Raw genomic sequence first — 19,987 nt, forward strand, 5'->3', positions numbered from 1 at the left:
TCTGTATCTACAGCTAAGCTTCCATGTCATTAAGAACATAGAATTCACAGGTCTCTTTTGGATTGAAAAAGAAGAAGCGTGAATTACGTGAAGCAAGGAGGGAATAGAAGATAACAAGTTAGCAGCACAATATAATCTGGGTAAGATTTTACAGACTTAAAATGGTCCTTTGAGAAATATGCCAAGGTACAGAAAGGGTCACTGTGTGCTTCTTAAGATTAGGCTATGCCATAGGGTAGTCAAATATGTTCTGATAGCCTATATAATTTATATTTGAATCATTTCTACTGAATTCCAAATGCCTTAAAATTCTAATCACGCCATGGCATCCTAGGAGTCTGAGTGCTATGCTTTGCTGTCTGCGTTGCAGATGTGATTTAACTCTGATTACCTTGATTTGTCAGTGAATTTAGGCCCAGTAGCATTTAAGATAGTAACTGTCTGTGGATATCTGACTGGGTATTAGAGAGTATTGTCCCTGATGGCAACAGCTCAGTAATTTGAAATCGTGTGAAAGCTTACATCTGGTTGAAGTAGAAGGTCATTTCATGTGAGAGCAGCTCTGTCACGTGTCTGCATTATCCACACATTTGGTTACTGAAAGACTTATACATGCAAGCCTAGCCTAGGGTAGTATGCAATGGTAAGTCAAAGGCTGAGGAGGAGCTAAATCATGAAAGAATCTTGATTTTCACTTGGGCACATGACTGCTTAGAGTAGTTTACATTTCCCACCTAAGGATGAAATGAAAGGGAAAATGGTGTATTCAACGTTAGGAAATTTTCCCTGGATGCAAGAATGCTCTTCTCTTCCTCCTTTTTCCCTTCCATCTTTGCTCTTGCAAGGTAGGCGTGATTGCCAGAACTGAAATTAGGAATAGTGGGCCACAGATGGCTGAGCAAGAAGACAGAAAGTGCCTATTTCAGTTTGGCATGCTTTTGAGGGCCATACCTGCACTAGACCACCTACCTCTAGATTTTCATTTGAAAAAGAAACAAATTTGTCTTGTTTAGATCATTGCTATGTTTTGTTTCTGTTGCTTGAAGCCAAAATGAATCCTAACTAATATAGTATGTATGCATCACTTAAAAAAATATTTTTGCTTTAGTCAACTTTTTCCCACTAACTGAAAAACTATTGATTTCATTCAGATAAGAGGGCTTTTACTGCGTATGAAAAAAAGATTACTTTGAATATGTAAACATTATGCACCGTCTCCCCTTTTACAGCAATTATGGCTGAGATGTATATCATTATACAAAATCCTTTTCCATATCCCTGCTTATTTCTGTAGAAGAGATATCTATAAATAGAAACGCTGGATTTAAGTGCGTATATATTCTATAAGTCAGTTGTTTCATATTGTCAGCTTGCTTTCTAGAGCAACTGTGTCAGTGTATATTACTAGCATAGAGGCATGTCTGTCTCAGTACACTTTTGTTAGAGTTTAGTAATAGAGCACTATTGCTATTTCAGCTAATTATATGGTCAGAACATGAAACATGATAGATCCCCTCATTGGATATATTTTTATGTGTTAGATTTCTATAGGTAGAACATATTTCCTTACATTTATTGGCCATTTCTATTTATTCTGTGAAAAGATTGTTTTAAAGTCTTGTCTAAACTTTCATAGTGTTGGGGATCTTAGTATATTTCTTATTGATTTGAAAGGGTCTAAAAATTTTAATAGTCACTTTCATATTTTAATTCTTGTTACCTCATTTGATTAGATATTCACCTTTGATTTTTGTTTTTTGTTTTTTGTTTTTTTCATTTTTGGAGCCCTTTCCCTTTGGTAAATATTTTTTTTTCAATTTTAATGGTGCTGAAGTCAACGGTGCCATCTTTTTCAAAAACCACTTTAGTTTGCACAGAGTTACACTGTATGATAGCATCCGTGCTCACCCATCAACTGTATGCTGTTTCCTCATTGAGAAGAACGTGTTAAATACATGTAACATAGGTGCTAAATATAGTAGCAAAAAGGACATAGGATTTATTTTTATGGAAGCTTCACCTTGGAAAAATATTGGCAAGAGTCACGCATTTCCTGGCAATGAAGTGGGATGCTTTATGTCTTAAACCAGGTATAGAAGACTATGACCATGAGATTAAAAATGATTCGGAAGCATGAAGTTTGAGATTAAAATGTAAGCAGCTGCTGTAAAAAATGATGCCTTGACATTTGATTAAGCTACATAAACAGCCTATTCTCTTTCTTTCATTGCTTTTCTTTACTCATCAGTATTCTTATTCACTTTACCCTTCCCATTTTGAGTTCTTTCTCCCTCATTATTGTCTTTGTAAGTTCGCTTATATGTGGTCAACTCCTCCGTGCTGAACACTTCCAATTACTTGTTTAACGGACTATGCTTAGTTTTCAGTTAATATTTCATTTATGTATATATACATACATGTATATGTATGTGTGTATATATATATAAACATATGTATATATATATATATATATAACTTTTACTTTGAAATTTCATTTTCCTGTATTCCTCCAGACCTCTGGTGTTGTGATAAAGCTGATTCTAAAAACTGATCTGTAGCTACTATTTATTTAATATTTCTGATGCTATCACTAATAATCTTTAATATCTATACATTATCAATATATATATTTGTATCAATCTAAATGTATATTAAACATGTATTTAATATTTCTGATGCTACCACTAATAATCTTTAATATCTATACTTGCCATTATATATATTTTCAAAATATTATTTTTATTACTTAACACAAACATTAAGCATTTGAGAGATGAATTAACTTCCATTTATCCTCCTTTATAAATAAGAGCCTCTTGTCACAATTAGCTAGAGTCTACTCTTTCCAAAATTATTTAAGTAACAAGTGACTCCAGATGTTAATTTGTATTTTCTCTAAGTACCCAGGGGAGTACATGGATGTCCTGTATCAGGCAAATTCAAGTAGCATAACTTCAGTTTGTGAACATCTAGTTGGTCAGAATTCAGCAATATCATTAAATGTCCCTTCTCACCCCTGATTTTCTTTTTAAAGGAGTAACTACATGCAAAGGACTGTGGATATAGAGTAATCTTTTCTTATACAGACAATTAAAACTAGGAATTTGCATTCAAGACAAACTATAATCTGAAGAGGCAAACTGACAAACCATTGATGATTTAAAAGGAATAAGGGAAAAAGCAAAATAAAATAGGTGTTATTCAACAGATGTCATCAAAGTGTTATGAAACGTCATGAAAGGAGTGACTTTTGGGGAAGGAGCATTGGTGAGAAAAGGCTTCTTGGAGAATGTTGGATTGGAGTTGAGCTTTAAAGGATTGAATGAGATTTTAACTGTCATTTTGGTTATAGTTTTAATTCTAAAGAGGTTTCAGGTTCTTCAGATATGCTAGGATTGATATTACCTTTTAAAGAGCTTCTAGAAGTAGTTCTAAATGTATACAATCAAATACAATTTGGGAAATTTAACTATAGATGTAATGTGCTTGTTGGATGAAGATGATATACATTAGTGACTTGAGTGTCCTAGTAGAGAAAATAACAGCCATTTGAAATCACAAAATTCTACATCAGGAAAAGACCTGACAAATCATCTACTCAACACTCTCCTTTACAAAAAGGCACCAAACGATTCAGCAATTGAACAAGGTCACTCATTTAACTTTAGCAGACTTTTCCTCACTCAGAAGGCATGGCTTTGGAATAGGCACCTTTCTGTATCCATTATGGTAATTTTCATTGATGTCATGAAATAAGATAATTGAATCTCCACGCTTCATCATCAGACAGGGATACTTTAAACTGCAATGAACTTGCAGGTTGAGTTAAGTTTGAAGGAACATAAAATGGACCAAAGGCAGGAAACATTTTCAGAGTCGGTACTTGCATGATGAAAATACGGAATGATTTGCACCTGAAAAAAAAAAAAAAATGAGACACTGGCAGGACTTTCAAACTGATGTCGTTTACTCACCTAGGATGGAGTGGGAGAGGAAGACTAGAGGAGAACGGAGGGAGGACGAGGAGGGGGTGATGGAGTGTGGGAGGGGGAGAGAGGGAGGGAGAGGAGGAGAAGGAAAAGGAGGGGAGGGAGAGAGGGAGAGGGAGGGAGAGGGGGAGAGAGATAGAGAGAGAGAGAGAGAGAGAGAGAGAGAGAGAGAGAGCGCGAGAGAGCGCACTAGCAGAGGCGAGCCTCGAAGCCGCTGGAGAGGTACCCTTTGTCTGACAAGCCCTGAAAGGGAAGCCTCTAGTAGCAGCCCTCCCGTTCATTCCCACCTCCAAGCGTTTGCCGAACTGCTAGGTGGAGCCCGCGCCGCGGAGCCCGCGAGCACTCCAGATCCGGGTTTTGCCGGCCGCCCCTTTCCCCGGCGCGAGCCCCCTCCCCGGCCCTCCGAGCTCTCGCCGCCCGCCCGCCCGCCCGCCCGCGGCTCATTCTGGCCTCGGCTCGGGCCCCGGCTGCGTCCGCCCCGCGCGCAGGCTGCAAGGCCCCCGCGCGCCCGCGCTCTGACCCGCTCTCGGCGCGTCGCCCCCCTTAGCCTGCCGCCCGGCACCGCTCGCTCCAGTTCCCAGGAGCGGGGATGCAGATGCTGCAGCTGGTCGGGGTGGGCGCCGCCGCCGCCGCCGCCGCCGCCACTGCTGGCTTTTCCCGGACTGCTCGTTGCCTCCGCTCCGGCAGCTGCCGCCGCCGCCGCCGCCGCCTGTGACTCGCCCCCTCCCCTTTCTTTCTTCTCTTTTTGCCTCCGTCCTCTTCCTCCGGGAGTGCGCGCGCGCGGGTTGCACGGTTTGCTTTGGCAGGAGCTCGCTCGTGTGTGCGCGTGTGTGAGTGTGCGTGTCTGGAGAGCGCCAGTGCCTCGCTCGCTCCTGGGGAGTCGAAGAGAAAGAACCGAAGAGACAGCGGCGGCGGCGGCGGCGCGGAGCCCGGGGCCGCGCGATGAAGCTCCCACATGCCCGCGGCCGCCCGGCCCGGCCGGCGAGCTAATCAGCCACCCCCAGGGCTCGGGGCTCGCCGGCCCCCGGGACGCAGCCCTCGGCTGCCGGGCGCCCGCTCTGCCCGCACGCCCCCGCCGTGCACCCGGGAAGGAGTTTGCTTGGCTGTCGCTCCGGCTGTCCGCGGAGGCTGCGGGCGCGAGGGGGGACCCTCGGCTGGGAGAGAACCTCGGGAGGACGAGGAAGAGGACGCTTTGGCGGAGAAGCCACCCCTGGCCCTCGCGGCTCCCCCTACCTATTCCATCGCTCCCGCTCCGAGGCGGAAAGGGGAGGACGTGGAAGAAGAAAAAGAAAGAGAAGGGGGGTGGGGTGGGAGAACTGGATATAAAGATCGGCTGGGGGGATGGTGGAAGATTTTTGGTCTCTTCGGCAGCGTCTTTTCTTAAGCGGCGGCGGCAGCAGCAGCGAGAGGAGGAGAAGCAGCCCTGGCTGTGACTGCCGCATGTTAATAGCTGCCGCTGGGTCCCTCGGCTGCTGCTGGAGACAGAGCCTGACTCCGAAGTTGTGCAACTGTGGACTGGGAGAGACGTTTGAACCCCCTTTTCTCTTCGCTCTGCTTTTGCTCCCTTGGCGTGTGTGAAGCGAGGAGCCTCAAGAAAGGCGAGCATTTGGCTCTCGTTTCCCTGCCCCTTTCTCCGAGGCTGTGTGGCAGAAGAAAGGGAAGAGACTTTTTGTTGTTGTTTCCTTGACTGGGGTCTCCACCCTCCTGCTGCTTTCTCTGCGCTTCGATTCTCGTTATTAGCCGCCTGTGGTTGGGGGTGTCTGCACAGGGGCCGGCCGGTTTTTTGCCCCGGGCTCAATGGCTGGATTGTGGAAACTGCGCTCAGGTTGTTGAGCAACTGATGGGACGATCTCAGGGACCGGCGGTTACGAAAGGTAATTTATTCTTCGCACTCTTCATAATAGGGGTCGCCCTGGCTGGGCGCAGGCGGCAGCATCCACCCGGCGGGCCACAGAGGGGGTGCGGGGTGCACACGCACACTCGCCCTTCCACTCACACACTCGCCCTCACACACACACACACTCATAGGGTCGTGATGCGGGGTGGGAAGGGAACCTCCTGTCTGGTGGGCGCTCGGGTCTGGCTCGGGTTCGAGTTTTCTCCAACCATTGAGCGATTTGGCAGCGGTGGAGAATGATGGGGATACGAGACGGGGCGCCTTCGCAGCCGCACACGCTGGGGAATGGGAACAGTTTCCACTCCGTAAATTTTCCCTCCCCTCTCACCCCAGTGCCATCCCCTGGTGGGGGCAGAAAGCGGACCAGAGGGCGCCTTTTCTCCGCCGGGCTGGAACTGGTGCCGCTGGAGGCGGGAGCGGGCTGGAGGACGGACAGGGTCTGGGTGAGGAGCTGGGCTCTGGGAAGATCGAAAACGCAGGGTGCCTAGCCCGGCGCGATTCTCTCTCGACGCCCGCCTAGACCTTCCCTGGTGGCTGCTTTTGCCTAGGTCGCGCCCCTGAGTCGCGGAGTCTTGCTGCCTCCCCGCGCCCCGCCTGTTGTGTCCCCTTCACGGCACTTTGGTCTAGACCTCCGTGCCCAGGCTTTGTGAAGTGGCTTTGGCTGGAGAAAGCTGCCACTTTCGTGGGTGGCCCGGGCTTCGTTGTGCTGGTAGTGGGCACTGGGCGAGGGGCGGCGGTGTTGCACGAATCCAGGCGGCCGCGGCGACGGGGCGGGGTGGGCAGGGCATTGGTGGTCGAGGTTGGCGGGTTACAGGTAGGAGAAGAGGCACCTCGGTGCTTCTCTCGGGAGAAGGGAAGGCTCCAGGCTGCAGCGGAGCCTCAGAGCTGCGGAGACCCAGCCTCAGGTCCCACGTCGGAGCTCAGAAGCTTAGCGTGCCAGGCCCCCAGCAGTATAGGGGTGTGTGTGTGTGTGTGTGTGTGTGTGTGTGTGTGTGTGTGTGTGTGTGTGTGTGTGTGTGTAGGTAGGTAGGTGTGGGGGCGACCTCCTCTACCGGGGTTACTTGGCGGCGGAGTCGGCGTGTGAGTGTGTGCGCATATTTGCGCCCCAGGTTCGGCAGGGAGATATTTGCGGGGATGCCTGAGCTGATGCTACTGGAGCTGAGCTTGCTTATTGAAATCGCCTGGGATCCGCTTAACTGGAAAATCTGGTATGAGGAGGCCACGGGGACTCCCGCAGGGTGGCGAGAAAGCCTCATCAGGACCCCTTCCCCCGGAGAGGCGCAGCTCGGCGAGATGCGTGCCACGCGTGAGAGTCGCTGGTGCAGCGCTTGATGCACCTCAGCTTGGCCCTGATGAGGACCTCATAGAGTAGTCATCTCTCCAGCAGATCGAAGTAATCGAGTCCAGCTAGCGTAACTCCTCCCTGGAATTCTCTGGCCACTTTCCTTCCTCTGATAGAAACATGCGCTGCTTTTATTTATGGCCAGAGATATCATAGCAGTTGGGGGAACTCGAGCCTTGCGAGCCACCTCCAGGGTGTCTCCTCCCTGTGTCTGCCTGTGATCCCTGCCTGCGGTAGTTAGAGCACATTGTAAACAACGGTGTAAGCACTCCTGCCACAGTCTCCTTTAGAGCCGAACCTGCTGTCGTCTGTTGTGTTTACTTTCCTGGCTGTATTACTCATTAGGAAGTATAAAGCTTCTTGCACCTCTGATTTTACATCCTTCCAGCCAGCTGCTGGGGAAATGAGGAGACGCATAGACTCTGGCAGGAAGGAAAAATTGCCTTCTGTGTTTTGCTCTGAAGTAAATAGGCGGTCTGCTAATTTTAGTGTCGTATGGGCTATCATCACTAGTTGAAGAATGTCATCGTAGAATCTGCAAAGAAACACTTCTTTAGCATTTTTGCATTTGGAGACTCTCCTATATTTCCCTATGAGAATAAACAGAGTTAAGTAAGATTTCTCTAGTATATTTTTCCATATGTAATGGTCCAAAATGATCTGGACTTCTGGCGCCCAATTTTTCTGTATGTGGATTACAAATAGGATAGAATTCTCTGCTCTTTTATACATCACCAAAATAGGATACCAGATAATTTGTATGGGAGTTAAGAGGATATTCGTGTGTTGAATTCTCTCTCAGCTTTGTTTCACTCAATCTTACTTACTTATTTATTTGTAACCAAAGCCAGGGTAAAGCATGTACAAATATAAACACAGTTTATAAACTGTTACTTTTGCAGGTGAAACTGTTTTTTCATTTCAGTAATTAAAATGTATTAAATTCCTTAGGTCTAGGTTAGCTCTGACTGTCTTGGTGTTTGTTGCAAATGCTTGTTTAAATTCTATTCTGTTTTAAAAAGTATAGTACTGTTAATGTAACAGCGTACTTTGTTTTTAGATACAATTATGTCTGGATGTCTTCATTATTTTTTGAAGACCTTGACCTCTTGAAAAAGCATAGATTGCAAAAGACAAATGCCAAATCATTGATGCTTGACTTTGATTAAGTTATTTTTTTTTATGAGAGATATTGCTAATGGCCATTACCTTAATAGAAAACTTAGAAAATTTTGGTTTAATTCATGAGAATCTAGCTTCATGTATTTGTTTCATTTCTAGAAGATACGTGTTCAAGTTTTTAAACCTGCAAATATTCCTGAGGATTAAAGAATACTTGTCCTCCCATTTTAGAAGATCTAATCACAGTGATTCCCAGTCCTTACAAGATTTGATCAGATCTGTTCTTTGTTTCCTAGCAGCATGTGTTTCCTAGCAGTCATACATTCCACAGGTCCTGATGTCATTAGAACTGTGCCTGTCAGTGTATTGTACTGTCTTTAGCTGAAGGTGAATGTGTCAGAGTATTTGAATGCCATTCCATAGCTCTTCTTTATCACTAAGTATTCAGTAACCTGATCCATTTGTGTATATGGTTGACTAGATTATTTCTACAAAATAAAGGTAGGAGGAATGATTAATACAAAGTTTTCTCTGAACTATTTAATTCTTTTAGATAGAGATGTTAGGCTGCATCAGGAGTCCCTGGCCTGAAGAGTGATAAGCCAGCATGTGATTTGCCTGATGGGTAAATGCTTTTGATGTCTCATTTTAGGTTGCTTAGTGTGATTATCCTTCAGACTGAGAGTGCTCCTCAAAAATATGAATGGAAAGGCTTTCAAAAATGATATTCTTAATCATGATCTTCTTACATTTTACAGATCTAAATACTCTTTTCCACAGGGGATGATAGCAAGTATGGCAGTACTGGCTGCGGCTACTGTGCCTGGCATTGTTTCTACTCATTAGGAAAGGCAGGTTTTTTATGGATTTGATTTACCATCGATTCCTTTGTGAGCTATATATAGCCAAGGAAATCATAAATAGTAGATAAGAAAAGACTATAAAATCATGAGGATTGAAGTTAATCAGATAAAATGATGCAAAACTGAATTGTTTTTCAGATTTGATTTGGACCACTTTAAGTGTTGGTTGAAACTCTCTTTGAAAAGGGCTGCCAAGTAGAAGTGACAGTTACTGTTAGGAGTGGGGAGTTTTGGCCCAGAAATCAGCAAGGAAAACTGATTGCGATTTTCATATTTAGGATCAAACAGTGATTTTAAGAAATGCTGTGCAGCCTTAATTTAGCATGGTGTGAATGGCTAGAGCAGTTGGAATTAAGAAAGGATGATCTGTCCTTAAGTTTGCAAATGGCTATTTTGCCTTCTCTTTCCTAGATTTGCATTATATTCAAAATATGCATTTGCTCACTTTGGGAGGAGCCCTAAAGAATATGGCTGTATTGTAATTTATCATTTGTTTGCCCACAAGGACATTTTTATACTTAGATGATTACTGCATTTATGCCTTCTCATTTCATGCAAATGCATTTCTTTGCAGAATAACCAATTTTATAATAAAACGTAAAACTTGCAAGTATGAGTGAGGTCCTCCTGACATTTTTCCTTGGTTATCTTTCTGTGTTATGTGGGGTAAGGGAAGGGAGAGGGTTAGAGAGTTGTTGATCAATGGAAAGAAAAATCCAGATTTTTCATTCATTGTGATACATTGTGAGAATGTAGTGTGAGCATGCCTGTAAATAGCATTTATACATCTAAGATGAGCAGGTTTTTCCCCAAATCTTTAATGTCATTACTCCAATCTGAATGTCAGTATGGTCCATTAAAATTAACTCTATTGCTGCATAAGAAACCAGGTGTAACTTTTTTCTTAGAGTTGTGAAATGTCCTCATTGATTCATAGGCATGAAATATAAAAAAAAGAAAATTAGCTGTCCTACTTGAAATTAATTGAACTTCTTTATTTATTTTGGGAGGTATGGATAAAAGGGGAGTTTCTGTATTTGCTCATAATAGGTTCTATAGGCCTTGATAAATATGTCTTCCTTATGTCTTATTGACACTAAAAACAAGAACTTAGTTTCAGTTTTAATGAATGTCTTCATAAAAGTGATTACAAGTAGGTATTAAAGAAGTTAAAATTTGGTCCATATTATTCAAGAATTTAAATGGACTACTGTTGATGGTAATCCTACTTATTTTGGAAACTATCTTTGAGATGGAAAAATAAATTGCCCAAATGAATATTTCTGTGTGGTAGAACTTCCATGTCAGTTATTTTTAAAAGCAAACAATGTTCTTATATCAGTGTTTTCAAAGTGTACTCTAGGGAAACCTGGGCGTCTCTGACACCCTTTCTGAGGAAATGTGAAAGGAAAACATGTTTATAATAAAGCTAAGACATTATTTGCCTTTCACTCATAGTCTTTAACAAGTGTTCAGTGAAGTTTTCCAGAAGGTAAATGACATGTGATGACATCATTGTTCTGATGGCATATGTCATGTGTGCTTACATATTCTCAAGTTTTAGAATTTTTCTAGTTTATCAATACTTAAATGTTGACAATTACAGATATCATAATCAAACATCACTTTAGAGACCAAGCGCAGTGGCTCACACCTGTAATCCTAGCACTTTGGGAGACTGAGATGGGCGGATCACTTGAGCTTAGGAGTTCGAGACCAACCTTGTAAACATTGTGAAACCCTGCCTCTACAAAAAATATAAAAATTAGCCAGACATGGTGGTACACACCTGTTGTCCCAGCTACTTGAGGGACTTGAAGCAGAAGAATTGCTGGAACCCAGGAGATAGAGGTTGCAGCGAACAAAGGTCACGTCACTGCACTCCAGCCTGGGTGACAGAGCAAGACTCTGTCTCAGAAAAGAAAAAAAAAATCAAAGTCACTAGGTCATTATTATTATTTATTATTATTATACTTTTAAGTTCTGGGTTACATGTGCAGAACGTGCAGGTTTGTTACATAGGTATACACGTGCCATGGTGGTTTGCTGCACCCATCAATCCATCATCCACATTAGGTATTTCTCCTAATGCTATCCCTTCCCTAGTCCCCCATCCCCGCCGAGAGGACCCAGTGTGTGATGTTCCCCTCCCTGTGTCCATGTGTTCTCATTGTTTTACTCCCACTTATGAGTGAGAACATGTGGTATTTGATTTTCTGTTCCTATGTTAGCTTGCTGAGAATGAGGGTTTCCAGCTTCATCCATGTCCCTGCAAAGGACAGGAACTCATCCTTTTTATGGCTGCATAGTATTCTGTGGTGTATATGTGTCACATTTTCTTTACTCAGTCTATCATTGGTAGGCATTTGGGTTGGCTCCAAGCCTTTGCTATTGTGAACAGTGCTGCAATAAACATACGTGTGCATGTGTCTTTATAGTAGAATGATTTATAATCTTTGGGAATATACCCAGTAATGGGATTGCAGGGTCAAATGGTATTCTGGTTCTAGATCCTCGAGGAATCACCACACTGTCTTCCACAGTGGTTGAAATTTACACTCCCACCAACAGGGTAAAAGGTTCCTATTTCTCTGCATCCTCTCCAGCACCTTTTGTTTTCTGACTTTTTAATGATCACCATTCTAACTGGCGTGATATGGTATCTCACTGTGGTTTTGATTTTAATTTCTCTAATGTGGGTCATTAAGTTTTAAGAGTGTAAAAGAGTCCTGGGCAAGAAAGTCTGAGAACTGCTCAAGTAGGCTTTTCTGAGATCTGCCTCCTTGTACTGTAAAATGCCACCCATCTGGCCACATAAGGAACCATGTAGGATGAGGAAACGATTAGACGTCCAACCTTTAAAAAGACAGGCAGGTTGGATATATTTATTAATTATTTGGCATTTCATTATTCGTTTTTTTTTTAATTGGTTTTAGATTTTGGTCCCCATTTAGTGAAATGGAAGTGTAAATGCTGCAGATATTTAGCCTGATTTGCTGATTGCTCTTTGGAGGGCTGCAAGGGAGTCAAGGGGAAAATATCTAGATCTAGATCCTAGACATTTTGATATCTAGAAAGGCAGAATGGCATAGAGATGAAGAGAAAGGGACTCTGGAGTGTGTTTGCCTAGGTTTAATTAGTTATTTGATTTTGGGGCAAGATACCTGATCTCTCTATAATTTCCTGATATTTTTAATGGATTTAACAACTGTACCAAATTCACTGATGGTTATGAAGATTTAATTGGTAAATCTATGTAGGGTCCTTAAAACAGTTCCTGGTGCATAATAATAATATGATTGTTTATTGCTGTTATTATTACCATCATCATTATCATCATCTTCATTATAAGGTCTCATGAGAGTCCTAGGAAACTTTAATCAATTCCCCATGTGATTCAGATATGTAATTATATTTCTCACCATTATAGAGAATATCTTAAATTGTTAGTAAACTTAAATATTTCATGTAAAAGATGATCTTGATTTTATTTTACTCTCACACTTTAAAACTCATGAAGGGTTATTAGCATTTTTTAGAGGAAGAATTAATAAAATACCTTTGTTAGCTTGAGCTAAGTTTGAAATTTGATAGCGAGTATGAATGCCCAATTAAAACTAGATTTCAAAGACCCTAATTGAATATTTATGTATCTTGGGAATTATTAGAGAGGAAATCACTTTTCTGAAGTGATATCAAGACAACTCACTATACTCTTAATCTGTTAATCACTATCTAAGCACCACAACAAGCCATTTTCAGTGCACAGTATCCTTGGGGTAATTATATACTGTAGTTCAGTCTGTTTGTGAGTGGTGATATGTCTAACCAGTGAAATAAGCTCCACATGTGGATAAGCTTTACTAGCTGCTAGAGTTTAACTGCAGAACTGTGTAATACTTTTGAGTGAGACTTTGGCAACTATTTGAAAACTTTAAGATATAGATGTGTTTATATACATTTTTGGGGTATATTCTATAGCTAGTTATAATTTCTGACCCAGCCTGTCACTATGAAATTAGTACTGTAGTACTTATTTCCTTCTAGAACTTCAGTCAATTCTGACTTCGTGTTCTAGAACCTAAATTATACTCCATACATAGGTATAACTGGGCAGTGTTTTTTTAATTACGAACTTCTCAGAAATGGTCTTTGGATTGTGAGTCACTTGAAAACAATCCCAAATGTGCAAGTTTCTAGCTGTGTCATCTCTATCTGTAAAACAGAGATAATAAAGTCTACATTGCTGGTTTGAGTGGAGTAACAGAAAGTAAATATAAAAGTACCTGGTAGAGTTAATATTTAATGCATAGTACCTTTTGTTATTAGTCATAGTATTAGAAATGTCCTTGAGTACCATTATTAGGAAAACTTATCTAAATCAAATACCATTTTCTTAATTGAAGAGTTCTTGATGAACTAGGAAAATCAATAGCATTTTCTTAAGTAGTTGAGAAAGGTTTCAAGTCTTGTATTTATCTTTTCTATGTTCTTTCCCTCCGTCCTTTTTTTAACCTTTTAAGTACTTACTTCTTAGCTCTTCATCTTAAAGTGTTATGCTCTGCTACTAATTCTCCATCAAAAATTATAATCCTGACAGAAAAATATTTTTTACATCTACCCAATACTGTGTCTGAAGATTGACTTGTAATTAGGTCTAAAATGAAAGTAACAATTTAAGACGTTTTAAATTAAATACCCTATCATCTTTTCTCATGTCAATCATTCTTTAAGCTTTAACTGCCTCAGAATTTTCTGTAATGCTGTAACCAAATCAAGTCATCGTAAACTTCGAAGATGTAAGGATTTTCATATTTTTAAAAGATTTATAATCCCAGGTTTTAAGTTCCATAAGAATGCCATAAATGAGATGAACCTATAAAATTCAGATCCCAAAATTGCTTTAAAGACTGAAACTTTTGAAAGGCTCATAAGTGAGTCCACATTTTAGAATTGACATCTGTATTTCAGTGACAGTGCCAATAAGAGAAGTTATTAAAATGTATGATTTTTCCTATAATTATCCAGTATGTATGCTGAAAAGGAAAGGATACGATAGAGTAGGTGGTGAAAATGAATGAAAAAGTAAACTGCACATTGGACTGGACAACTGACTTGCTAAATTGTGCCAGACTTAGGTGTTTTAAAGTATGACTCATGGAACTGAAAGCCAAGTAGAAACGACACCACCTCCTGTTTGATCAGCTTGTGTTGGTGTTTATGCATCCCGCAGAGGCAGAGCGTGTTACTATTCAGGACAGCCCCAGCGGCTCCACAGTAGCCTGAGCCTGTGAGAATAGGGGAGAGACTCAAGCCCAGTTTTTTGATGTTCTGCTTGGGTGGGTAACCTGAATACTAAAATGCGTTCCATTGACGCTGACCCTGTAAGAGGGTTTTCAACAGTCTCTTGTTTTGTTTTGATTTGGTTTGGTTCCCCCCTTCCCAGTTTTCTTTTTCTCAAACTCTTCCAAAGACTTTTGAATAAGAGGAAATGGTCCTGACTGATCGTCATCTTTTTGTATGCGATTTTATTTCTGGCAAGAATGGAAGGGTTCAGCTGTTTTTCATTAACACCTTTTGTTTTTTCAAATTTTTGGTATTCTTGATTTGTCAATGGCTGATGGTTGTTGTTTGAACCTTGACTCAGAATACTGATCATGAAGGCGTCGACAAAGAACCTATTGAGAAATTGGTTCTGTTAACACAACGCATGTGTGTATCTATAGCTTTTTTTTATATTGGCATTAAATGCTCAGTTGATGTTGTCTAATGACTTTTAATTATATAATTAACTGTAGTTGACTTTGGCGGAAGAGCTTAGGCAGCCATTTAAAAGAATTATGTACAATCTTTTGAGGTTTAGGCAATTTCAATTAGTTTTTACTTTCATTCTTAACAATTTTTAAGCATGATGGTTAAATATTATTTTGCAGTCATTCTAAAATGATGTGTATTTTATGATAGTATCTAAGCTATACGTACTTAAATTTAACTTAAAAGATTTAAGAGAATGGATGCTTTCACTATTTCTCTTTTAATTGCAAAGATACCTCCAGCCAGCTTTCTGCTGAACTGATTAATTTCTTGGGAAGTTATTGTGTTTCTCACCTAAAGATTCTTGGTGAAGAGTGGAGCTTTACCTTGGTATCAGAAAAAGCTGCATACCTCTAGACTTCTACTTCAGTTCCATGCCCCTACCCAGCCTACTACTTTTCTTTTTCTCTGACTACTGGATTCTTTTCCTTTCACCACAGTCTGAATTGAGTACTCAGCCTTATACTGATCTACTATCATCAGCTTGGAGGAGGCGGTGAGAATATTGCAGTTCCTCTGTAAATGAATGGATAGTTGGCTTCAAGAAGAAAAGGCTCAGCTAAGAGAGGGGTGTTGTTCACACAAAAAGGAAGAGGTGCTGATATTATCTGATAAGTGATCTTTTAATAACTGGGACAAATCAGGTGTTAGGAGAATTGGTTAGGAAAATCATTGAAAATGGGTTTACCCTTTTCTTGTAAGAGACCAGAGTTACGGCTTCTTACTCACTTGACCAACAAAACCCAACAAAATTATGCAAATTGAGGGGTTTAAATCTTCAGGTTCATTTCAAGAGTACCCAAGTTATCTATGAAACTGCTCAAGACATCTAGGCTCTGTATATGTGAAAAGCCACCAAATATCCAAAAGATGTCCCTTTACAGAAGCAGCGTGCCATTTCCATCCTGTGGTGGGTGAGCCAGTGTTCAATGGCACTGTACAATGCCAGATGGGGAAGCTGGACACAGGTTTGTTGGCACAAAGAGGGCTGGGTTTTTTCCTGCACATGCTTAAAAATGCAGAGAATAATGCTGATCTTCAAGGTTTAAATATAGACCATCTAGGCATTGAGTACATTCAGATGAACAAAACCCTCAAGACTTGACATCTGATAGCGCTCATGGTTGAATTAACTCATGTATGAGCTTCACTGGCCACGTTACTGAAAAGGAACAAATTGTTCCAAAATCAGAAGTGGAGATTGCACAGAAGAAAAAGTTATTCCAGAAGAAACTGAAGAAACAAAAACTTATGGCATAGGAACAAATACAGCATAAAATAAATGCAAATAAAAGGACAAGCAGAAAAAGTGAGTTTGTAGATATGTATCCATCCATCTGTTTGAGACATCTAATTATTTTACACTTGCTGTGTACTCATTATGTCATGCTTCGGATGAGAATATATGTTTATTCAAGTAAACCTTCTGTTTAGAGGCAGAGTATTCAAAACTATATCAAGTAAGATATTTCAGATGATTGAGCATGGATAACTTTATAGTTGCCTACAGAATTCAAAGAAAATATACTTCATTGTATCCAGTAATATTTTTCAAATGATAGACATCTAATAAGAGCCCATTATTACCAAAACCAGAGACTGAATAGTGTTTAATGCTGACACGTGACCAGCTGAGGTACCGTAAAGTTATTATTTGGAATCCCCCTAAGTTTATTATTTTACTTTTCCTGCATTCAAAAAAGAAAGTTATGTTGAGCTTTCATTTTCATTTGAAATTACCAACTCAATATAAGTAGTAACATATGAAGATGATTTGGAACAAATTTAAAAGGTTAGTAGAAGGCCTGAATAGCATAAATCTTATGTGCGATGACCTTCCTTACTATTGCAAATCCTCAAAGAAGAAAGAGCACTAAAAATTAGTGTGCTGTCAACATTTTTTTTTAATGATTTGATGTTATTAAGCAAACTTTGTATTTCTTTTTCTGGTGTGTTTGATTAAATGCATGATCTTATCTTGGTGAAATAGCCTGCTGGGCTGCAGACGGTAGTGCTCAGAAATGAAATTTGCTTAGAGCCCCTGAGCAGACATTTATTCAATGAGATCTTTCTTGAATAATAGATGATAGTGAGATAACAATGGTGTGCGTATGTGTGTTTTCTTCCTTGAATTCAGGGGATGTTGAGTTTGAGCAACAACAACAAAAGGAATGGGGTGTGAAAAAAACAATAGATTTATATATGAGAAATTAACCTAGTTTATTACAAATGAATGAACAGCCTGATGAGGGACTCATAGTATCAATGTCAAAGGACAACGTGTTAGTCCATATGGTTTGTTTTAGCAATCCTTCTATGTTAATTCATTTCCGGGCTGTTTTCTTTTAGCTTAGTAGTTGTTACTCTGGAATGAATTTTTTGCTCAATATGTATCATTTGTGCGTGCTTTTTTGATTCTACTTGGGTGCTGGTAATGGCAGAATTTTGATTCCCATTCTTTCTTCCCAGTATAGCTAATTGTACATTCTGAAGATCATATTTAATTTTTTTCTGATTATTATACATGTTCACGTTGAACACTTTTGAAATATAGAGATACATAAACTTAAAACAAATCACTCAATATGACAATATAGTGGCATACCACTATGTTCACAGAGAATACATCATACTTAATTTTTACTTTGATTACCCACATCTGTATTGTGTATATATGTTTGTTTTAATAGAAATTAGATTAAACCATATATAGTTTGTATAAATGTCTCCAGTTTCTCAATGCCATTTTTTTAAAGCATTAAGTATTCTAAAATATTTCATAATGTGGGTATACTATGATTTATGTAAACATTTAATTATTCATGGGAGTTGTCATTTGTTGCTAGATTAAGCGATGTCACAATGAATACCCACGTGCTGAGAGCTTGGCCTGTTCTCTAATTTTTTCTGTAGTGCAGATTCCTTGAAGCACAATTACTACATCAAAGAGGAAATAATCCTTTGACTTTTCATACATGGTTAGAGACCCAGATACATCATTGCCTCTGTATAACTGGTCCTCTGAAAGTTTTGGAAATCTTTCCTAAGAATTGTTAACTCTCAGTTGTGTATAGCTCATAGCTACTAATTCTTGGTTATGTATAGTTAGCAAAGTTACTAACTGGTACTAACGTTTTGGTGATTCTTAAGAATTACTAATGTTCAGCTGTATGTTCACCAATATATAAAAGCAGAGGTCAATAAAATAATAATAATAAATGGAAATTTAGTGGTCATAAATATTTAAAGCTGTGCCTTATGTCTTTGAATTTAACATATTACTAAAACAAAACCATACAATGAATTTGTTCCATGAAGAATTAAGTCTACCATGTGTCTTAATATTTCCATAAACCTTCTTAGTTTCTTTCACTGCTCTGAATGGACCTCCTATCTCTTAAGTTCATCTAAAGTATCAACTTAACAAAATTTTTTCTTTACCGTACTTACAGAACAAAAAAAAATGGTGGTTTGGATTATTGTTCTAAAATTTAAGTATGAAAAGTAGGAGCAAATTATCAGTCAACACATTTAAAATAAATGAAGTTTGTCTGTTAAAGGAGACAGATCAAAAACATAATTCAACAGAACGTTACAGCTTATAACTTAGTAAACATGAACACAAGTTTTGCTAGATGCAACCTCAATGAGAGCTCTGTCTATAGGAATATGAGTTAGGTATAGGCTGGATACTGTGGCTCACGCCTATAATCCCAGTACTTTGGGAGCCTGAGGCAGGAGGATCGATTGAGCCTGGGAGTATGAGACTAACCTGGGCAACATTGTGATACCCTGTCTCTATAAAAAAAATTTAAAAATTAACTAGGCATGGTGGCGTATGCCTGTAGTACCAGCTACTCAGGAGACTGAGACTGGAGGATCGCTTGAGCCCAGGAGCTCCAGGTTGCGGTGAGCCAGTATCCCGCCACTACACTTCAGCGTGGGCTGCGGAGTGAGACCCTGACTCTTTAAAAATAAATAAATAAAAATATACATAACATGAAATGTCCAGTGGCATTAATGTAAAGTTAAAGAGGAAAACAGCAGGTGGATAATGCAATTTGAAATCAATTTTCCAGTAATGCTGGTACCTACTGAATCTGATTTCATTGTAGTGCATTCTTTGTTCTGAGAGACTTTAAACGGTCTCTTTGTGACTTCTGCCTCCAAATGTACAGACATATTTTTGATGCACTTCTAACAGAGTGGAAACATATTCTACTTTCACTGTCTATATTTTGTTTAAATTTGCACCAGAACATATTTATGGGACAGAGTTTAATGCTTGATAAATAAATGATTGTATAACGGCATGAATGTGCTTTATGGACCTAGAAGAAACAATGCAACATGAAAGCAGTTTTTGAAGTTACTGTTTCAAGATAAATTTAAGTGCCATTGAAAATCGCTCTGCACATGCATGTGGAATAAAAAAAGGCAAGGAAGGAATTTGGAAAGCCACACTCTTCTACATTTTAGTTTCCTTAAAAATATATCCTCAAGAGTTGAAGTGACTTGTCCAAATTGACATGGCAGTTTTGTAGCACATGCTGCCTTATATTATGGAATTTCTTAGTCTTGCACTTGAGAGTTCTCATTTCTGATTTCAGTAATGATGTGATCACTCTCTGTCTTGTATGGAATTAGTCATATAACTTTTGTAGGTCTGTTTCATCTGTAAATAGAAGAAAGGATGGTGGGGTGGTCCTTTATCTCTAAAATATCCATGGGATAAAATAAAATGCTAAAGCTTGCTAGAACATTTCTGCTTGCAAGTTTAACTTTTCAAAAAAAATAGGTAGTTGATATTGTAAGATTTTTCACATTTCTTCCTTCTTTAAGAGCAAAGGCTTAGTATTGCATGTGGTAATAGCATATTTTAAAAAGATGGTATCAGTTAGACTTTCTTTTTGTGATGGTTTAAAGAGAAAGATGTTGACATAATGAAGATGTTTTGCAT

At 40.0% G+C, this 19,987-nt stretch overlaps 2 protein-coding genes across 4 annotated transcripts in view; both read left to right on the forward strand.

Annotated features, from left to right (window-relative positions):
- Positions 1 to 4,944: 4,944 nt before the first annotated feature.
- Positions 4,945 to 9,809, forward strand: LOC116545678. Its single transcript, XM_032272214.1, has 6 exons — positions 4,945 to 5,291; positions 5,375 to 5,515; positions 5,730 to 5,863; positions 6,220 to 6,329; positions 6,407 to 6,862; positions 6,913 to 9,809. The coding sequence occupies exons 1-6, from the start codon at positions 4,945 to 4,947 to the stop codon at positions 7,216 to 7,218; spliced, it is 1,494 nt and encodes a 497-aa protein (XP_032128105.1). The 3' UTR covers positions 7,219 to 9,809.
- Positions 5,645 to 19,987, forward strand: part of ADGRL3 (adhesion G protein-coupled receptor L3) — an 844,276-nt gene continuing 829,933 nt past the window's right edge. For 2 of the 3 annotated variants that reach the window (XM_032272140.1, XM_032272143.1), the window contains exon 1: positions 5,645 to 5,863. The gene's annotated coding sequence lies outside the window, so the exon portion shown is untranslated. Of the gene's footprint in view, positions 5,864 to 5,943; positions 5,949 to 19,987 lie in introns of all 3 variants that reach the window. The other variant, XM_032272132.1, reaches the window with a different exon arrangement.

This window comes from Sapajus apella, unplaced genomic scaffold, assembly GCF_009761245.1.
Source record: "Sapajus apella isolate SASKATOON/1434 unplaced genomic scaffold, GSC_monkey_1.0 scaffold5, whole genome shotgun sequence".
Taxonomy (NCBI): domain Eukaryota; kingdom Metazoa; phylum Chordata; class Mammalia; order Primates; family Cebidae; genus Sapajus; species Sapajus apella.